The sequence below is a fragment of the Excalfactoria chinensis genome, chromosome 5 (assembly GCF_039878825.1).
Source record: "Excalfactoria chinensis isolate bCotChi1 chromosome 5, bCotChi1.hap2, whole genome shotgun sequence".
NCBI classification, from domain to species: domain Eukaryota; kingdom Metazoa; phylum Chordata; class Aves; order Galliformes; family Phasianidae; genus Excalfactoria; species Excalfactoria chinensis.
Genome location: NC_092829.1, coordinates 3,999,859 through 4,007,487, shown reverse-complemented (window position 1 = coordinate 4,007,487; position 7,629 = coordinate 3,999,859). Strand labels below are relative to the sequence as shown.

Here is a 7,629-nt window from a genome sequence, read left to right as displayed (position 1 = left end):
GGAGCACAAGTCTAATGAGGAGCTGGGATTGTTTAACCTGAAGGCTCAGGGGAGACCTCATTGCAGTCTACAACTTCCTGAAGGGAGGCTGTGATGAGAGTCTTGGCCTCTTCTGCCAGGCAACAAACGGAACACAAGGAAATGGCCGCAAGTTGTACCAGAAGAGGTTCAGAGTAGAAATAAGAAGGAACCTGTTTTTCCTCAGATTGGTCAAGCACTGGAATGGCTGCCCAGGGAGGTGGTGGAGTCGCCATCCCTGGCAGTGTTCAAGAGGCATCTGGATAAGGAGCTACGAGATCTGGTTTAGAGGTTTGCTGTAACTACAGTAATGGGAGGATGGTTGAACTAGATGATCTTCTAAGTACTTTCCAACCTCGTGATTCTGCGATCAAAGAAACAGCTGCTGTACATTTCCCTCTTTCCCCTCAGTTTAAGCTGCAGGTCCTCAGACAGCCATAACGGTCGCCTGCCTTCCCTGCTCCACTACTTCTGCTGGGGCTGCCCTCCTGCAGCAGTGACAGGGCCAGGCATTCCCTGCAGCCTGAGGAGGCTTGAACTGCGGCACGGACATTCATGCTTTCAGTCTGAAGCTCCTCGTCCCTATTAGAAGCAGCTCGCCGTGTGGTGACCGTGGCTGCACCTCGGTGTGTCCAGAGAGAAACGACCCGTTAAGTGACTAGTTAAGTGCTAAATGCTAAGTGTTAAGCCCCGTCCTATATAGCAAGGTGTCCTGCCCTGCCTGCTCGCCGATCCGCTCGGAGTTTGCCGTGAAAATCCCCGGCTTCACAGCGAGATTTCAGCGCTCCCCCCTTGAGGAGAGGCGCGAAATGGCGGCTGACCGTTTTTCTCCTCGTCAGAACGGCCCACGTGACTCACACAGCCCAACCGCTCAGCTCCGGCCCTCAGGCTTTTACTAGGAAGATGGCGGGACGCTGAGCCCGGGCAGCGCCCGCTTCACGTCAGCCGCGCCCGAGAGAGCTGCCGGGCTGCTCTGTTATATCAGGGTTCCTTGATGAGCAAGGGCTGGCTGAAGTGCCTTTCAGTTTTCACCCTGCGTTCTACTGCTGCTCTCTAAACTGATGGCGTGATGAGCGCAGGGCATGACGCAGCCCGGCTGCTGGCAGCTGAGTTGACTGCAGCCATACAGGTGAGACTTCATTCTAGGTTAGGCCTTGTGACTTGTGGAATTAAACTCTGTAATCCAGAGACTGGTTATAAAGCAGGTATGTTTATTCCAGCGTTGTGCAGCGCCGGGTGCAAGGGGGATAGCTCCTCCAAACTTGCACCCCGACATGTAACATCGTGACACAGATAGAGGTACACCTCATTCACAGTCAGTGATTTCCTGGAATTCTGATACATATTCAATAGTCCTTTAGCATGCAGACCCCCTCTTGCTATCACCCATCTTATCAGGGAGATGCAACTCCTGATATTAAAACTTCTAATCCCCTCCTCGCCAGGTGTCTCAGGGAGACTCACTTATCTGCATCCTTCCTGCTCTCACAGACCCACTGTCTCCGTTCCTTGTTACTCTAACTAACTAGATCATTCCTTTTCCCACCTACAAACTACATTTAACTATCCCCCTTTGTTCTAAATTCCAACAGAGCCTCTGCTTCTTGCTTCACTGTTCATTCTCCCCTTTTCTTTAATCTAGCAGGATTTTTCTCCTGCTAGATCATTTCTTTTCCAGTGTGTGGCATCTAGCTATTCTGTTATTCCCTTAATTGCACTTTTGTATACTTTATATGTAGTTAATCCAGTCTATGTTCTTGCTGATTGTCACCCACCAAAACAGTGACTCAAATGCTGCAGCAATTTGATTTCTTGCCTTAAATTTATCAGGGACACCTGTAGGTACCCCGACTGAATCTATAGACATTTCCTTTTCAAATGCCAGGGTGAATGGTATAACTAATTGAACAAGTGCACAGGTGCCTCTCCAGTTAGATGGTTAAGTTGGACCATAAAATCTTTCCCTAACAGTACCACCAGAGATCTGCCCTGGAGATTCCCAATCTTGAATAATTTCCTGCTGAATCCTCCGTAACATTCAAGACCTCACTGCATAAGGAAGTTTCCTATAGGCCTGGTAGCCTTCACACCCTGCCCTGAGAGGCAAGCTGTGTGGCTACCTACCGCTGTAGAGATTGCAGGAGGGATCTTGACATCTGTATCAGGCATTGGAGGAAACAAGAGAGAGATCTGCAGTCTCTGTTTCCCCAGGCAGTTTTCTCTTGGTACAGGGCAATCGTGCATCGCATTCTCTTGGGGTCCTTGGTCCACTCCAGCAGAAAGGGCACCACATGAGCTATGGGCCGTCTTGATGCACAAGCATAGCAATTGCTACGCTTGAGACTCTGGGCAGTACACTTAATCCATTCTACCCGGGCATTAATGTCCCCATATCTTGTTTCGATTTCCAATGTTTGCCTAAGATCTTTTATCTCCTGAACTGTCATAACTGCAGGGTTTTTAGGGAGATTTTCTAGCCCTCTTTAAGCTCTTCCCTATCCTGGACATTCTGGGTATTTTCAAGGAGTGGATACGTCCAGCCTCAATAGGCAGTTGTTCACCATACATCATTCCGTACACTACAAGAGTCCCTTATTCACATCAAAACTATCAGTTGGTCCCTCCCCTGCATTATTTTCAAATTTTACACTTTCCAGATAATTATCAGGATAACAAATGGGTACAGCAGTAAAAACTTCTTGTTACAACATGGAAAATCTTTTGTGAGCATGAGTTCTATATAGGTTATGATACTGTCCCACTTACATATACAATTTATTTACCTATTTGAGGAGAAGTTCCCACTTTTATATTTACCAGGGGCTCCTGGTGGGACCAAATTTTTGAAAGCCCTGGAAATCAATCTAATTGTTCTGCTACTCTGTGGACAGTGTTTATGCAGAATGGCTTCGTGAGAAAGGACATGATGAAACTCCATTAGTTAAATTGTAAGAGAAGGTATGTGACTGGAGGCAGCAGCTGAGGAGAAATCAGGATGTGAAAGACAGGATATGTAGCTAAAGACAGAATATGTAGCTAGAGGCAAGGACGGCCTAAGGGAAAAACAAGATGTGTAGCAGTGTGTAGGCATAGCTGTGAAGAAAAGTACCCATAAGGCTAACCACAAAGGTCAGATGAAGTAATATGTAACCCACCAATCCTGAGCTTTACTTTTGCAATATGCATGAGCTTATTACTGACTGTATAAATGAGATGCTGTTACACCTAATAAACGAGACCTGTTGATCATGATAGCATGAGACTTTTCTCCCGCGGTCTTTTCCAACACTACTCTTACTTTTATTTATCTCAATTTTTTTTATCTCAATATATAACTTATGGTGGGTGCCTATATCCTGGCGAGCCACACTATTTCTACCTACGAACTGAAGACCATGCTCATGCAGCTCCTGAGTGCCATCCCTTTGGAAAGCTGGCAGGGGAAGTATTTTCTGCAGCGGATGGATGACATCTTGCACTACCTGCGCTGCTGCGTGGAGGTGAATCGTCTGAACCATTTCTTCATAGGAAATGAGGACGTGCCTGCGGAGATTATCTTGCCGCAGGAATTCCGAGCGTCCAAACCGCTCAACCTCTTCGAGTACCTGGTCAATAGTCCGGTCAGACAAAAACAGGCGCTGGAGGAGGTGGATGAGCTGCAAGATCGGCTCGCAAGCCTGCTGATCTATGGGAAATGAGAGATGCCCACATGTCCCACAGATGAGCACTCTGGACACGGAGAAGACGCCACTCAGCAGGCAGTGGGAATTGCTCCTGAATTTGTTCTCCACAACAAATCCACTGTGGAGTAACCACAGTGCTGCAGCGAATGTGAACAAGGGAGTAGCTGGTGCTAGATGTGCTGTGCTTCCTCCACCACCCTGAGGACCAGCTGAGGAGAGAGCAGATGCCCAGCATCCTACAAACCCTCTGCAACAACTCCTACCCAGACACGGAGAAAACTGCGTAAAATTGCAGTGCACTTGTCCCACAGACGAGCACGCTGGACACGGAGAAGACACCACTCAGCAGGCAGTGGGAATTGTTCCTGAATTTGTTCTCCACAACTAACCAACAGTGCGGTAGCCAGAGTGCTGAACTGAATATGCATGAGGGAGCAGCTGGTGTGAAACAATGCTGTCCTTCCTCCACCACCCTGAGGACCAGCTGGGGAGAGAGGAGGTGCTCAGCCTCCTACAAACTCTCCAGGATATGGAGAAAACTGCAGCCTGGTTCCAGGAACTGGTGGGAAAAACCTGTCTGGATATGCCTCAAGTGACAACAGCGTGAGTTGCTGCCCTCCAACCGATTCTGCAAGCTCCGGCTGACAACCACCTCTTGCAGAGTCCTCTGGATTGAGCTCAGGCCTGGTATACAGCACGAGGACTTGGACACATTTCTGTCCTTTGAGTAGACTGGGGCTGTCATTATCAGAAGCACGAGGAGGCCACAGAGATGCGCTGCAGCAGGCACACACTTCTTTGGGAAACAGCCGCTACAGCAGGCTACGTCTGATGGATTTCAAAAGAAGCTGCTTACTTAAGGCCGCATTTGGGAGTATAGCAAGACCATGAAGACATCTATCTGAGCAGCCAGGAGACAGCAACACCCCTATCCTGGTAGCCACCGGCATTTCTGCATATGCCATGTTAGTCCAGACTTTTAGATGGCAACATGGAGTGAAGAGGAATTGTCTCCGGCCACACTGAAAATATGGTTAATGTAGATCAGAAAAAAAAAAATTATTTCATCGATGTATATGTTTTAATAAAATTTAGTAAACATTTAAAAACAAACAAAAACAGCAGTACGAGTGCCCTTCTTTTGGTGGAACTAATGCATCATCTTCTGGATCAACAGCAGTGGCTGCGGTTCTTAGTGAGATCCCGTGGGGTTTGACAGAGATGTACACACAGAGATCGCTGTCTCCCTGGGAGCTCAGTCCGGCCACGTGCCTCAGAGCAGGGCCGACGCCGCGGCCATGGAGACCCAGGGCAGCTGAGGGGGGCCGAAGGGTGGGGCCGAAGTGTGGGGCTGGGGCGCCTGTGACGTCACAGTGCGTCACAATGCGGGGCTGGCATCGAGGCCATCAGCAGGCAGTGCTGCTCCACTTTGGCCTGGGCCAGTGGTGAGTGCAGCAGCAGGGGGAAAGCTGTGCTGGGCCGGGCGCAAACAGCGGCCCGCGAGGTCTTTGGGAGCCTGCAGTGCCGGCAGCGAGCGCTCAGGGCACCCTGTGAGCGGCTCTCGGGGCAGTCAGCAGCAGCGCCGGCCTCAGCCCCCTGCTTCCTTTCAGCTCCCTCGGCCCCGCTCCTACCTGAGCCCACGCGCTGCGGCTCCCGGCCTTGCTCCCCCAGCCGTGCGCGAGCTCCCACCCAGCCCCACTGATATCCCCTCTCTCCTCTCTTTCAGATCATGGCTTTGGCGTTTTTCTTCGCCTTGTTGGCGCAGAGAGTGTCTTTTGTTGGCGATGTATTGGATGCGGAAACACTTGAACGCATGCGTCAGCGTGAGGTGTTTCTGCAAGAGCAGATGACACAGCAGTGGCTGTACATAGAGAACTTGGAGAAGAGCAGGATGGGCTTTCGAGCCCCGCTGTTCTCTCCATTATCCTATTGGAAAATTTGGAATGTCCTTCTTCTTCTGGTTCTATTGTTCTGCTTCACAAGGAAGATCTATAAAAAGTTCCAGGCCATTCGAAGCAGCACTGACGAGGAGAGCTCCGTCAGTAAGATGGAGCAGCAGGAGCCGGAGCAGCAGCAGGAGGAAGAGGAGGATCTTCTCTTTGCTGATTTGATCTGGCCAGTCCGAACCCATCAAACCAACTGCAGAGAGGTGCATTTGCTGTTCAGTAGCCTCATCGATATCTGCCAACACATCTTGGTAGATACTTTTTATCCAGTACCGGAGTGTCCCATCGGGGTGGGCAGTGTCTACGAAGGCTGGTATCCTGCTGAGAACATACCCGTCTTCTGCCTGCTTGTGCCACTGATGGCTCCCCATGGGCACGTTTTCCGCCTGGATCTGGGCACCGCAGGGGTACTGCCAGCAAGGAACTCCCGTATCCGTGTACATCTGGAATGCACGTGCGGGAGGGAGCAGCAGGTGGGTATGCGGTGCTTCCTCCACAGCTCCAAGAAACAGCTGAGAAATCAGCACCCCAGCCTCCTAAAGGAGCTCTGCACTGACTCCTACCTAGATGTGGAGAAGACTGCCCGCTGGTTCCAGGCACTGATCAAAGATGCCTGGGATCGCATGCGTTTTCCAGAGGAGTGCAGACTTTATGTGGAGGAGACCGGCCGCTCCTGCAGGCTTTCTGTGACAGATTTTTACAAACAAGTCTTCCTCGTTAACATATTGTTTGGCGTCCAGCAAGACAATACAGACATCTTTCTGAGCAGCCAGGAGATAGAGGCTGGTAAAATTCCCAGCACGACCTGGCCACAGAGTTGTGCGGTGGCAGAGGTGAAGTTCTTCCAGCACGTAGCTGCCCGTGCCGAGGAGAGCAATGTCTATGTCAGATATATGCAAGTGGGTGCCTATATCCTGGCGGGCCTCAACTTTTCTACCTACGAACTGAAGACCATGCTCATGCAGCTCCTGAGTGCCATCCCTTTGGAAAGCTGGCAGGGGAAGTATTTTCTGCAGCGGATGGATGACATCTTGCACTACCTGCGCTGCTGCGTGGAGGTGAATCGTCTGAACCATTTCTTCATAGGAAATGAGGACGTGCCCGCGGAGATTATCTTGCCGCAGGAATTCCGAGCGTCCAAACCGCTCAACCTCTTCGAGTACCTGGTCAATAGTCCGGTCAGACAAAAACAGGCGCTGGAGGAGGTGGATGAGCTGCAAGATCGGCTCGCAAGCCTGCTGATCTATGGGAAATGAGAGATGCCCACATGTCCCACAGATGAGCACTCTGGACACGGAGAAGACGCCACTCAGCAGGCAGTGGGAATTGCTCCTGAATTTGTTCTCCACAACAAATCCACTGTGGAGTAACCACAGTGCTGCAGCGAATGTGAACAAGGGAGTAGCTGGTGCTAGATGTGCTGTGCTTCCTCCACCACCCTGAGGACCAGCTGAGGAGAGAGCAGATGCCCAGCATCCTACAAACCCTCTGCAACAACTCCTACCCAGACACGGAGAAAACTGCGTAAAATTGCAGTGCACTTGTCCCACAGACGAGCACGCTGGACACGGAGAAGACACCACTCAGCAGGCAGTGGGAATTGTTCCTGAATTTGTTCTCCACAACTAACCAACAGTGCGGTAGCCAGAGTGCTGAACTGAATATGCATGAGGGAGCAGCTGGTGTGAAACAATGCTGTCCTTCCTCCACCACCCTGAGGACCAGCTGGGGAGAGAGGAGGTGCTCAGCCTCCTACAAACTCTCCAGGATATGGAGAAAACTGCAGCCTGGTTCCAGGAACTGGTGGGAAAAACCTGTCTGGATATGCCTCAAGTGACAACAGCGTGAGTTGCTGCCCTCCAACCGATTCTGCAAGCTCCGGCTGACAACCACCTCTTGCAGAGTCCTCTGGATTGAGCTCAGGCCTGGTATACAGCACGAGGACTTGGACACATTTCTGTCCTTTGAGTAGACTGGGGCTG

General features: G+C 50.7%; 1 protein-coding gene across 1 annotated transcript; it reads left to right on the top strand.

The window, feature by feature from the left end:
* The first annotated feature begins 5,084 nt into the window (after positions 1-5,084).
* LOC140252561 (inositol 1,4,5-trisphosphate receptor-interacting protein-like 1) lies at positions 5,085-6,903 on the top strand. Its single transcript, XM_072337400.1, has 3 exons — positions 5,085-5,146; positions 5,685-5,743; positions 5,822-6,903. The coding sequence occupies exons 1-3, from the start codon at positions 5,085-5,087 to the stop codon at positions 6,901-6,903; spliced, it is 1,203 nt and encodes a 400-aa protein (XP_072193501.1).
* Positions 6,904-7,629: the final 726 nt, after the last annotated feature.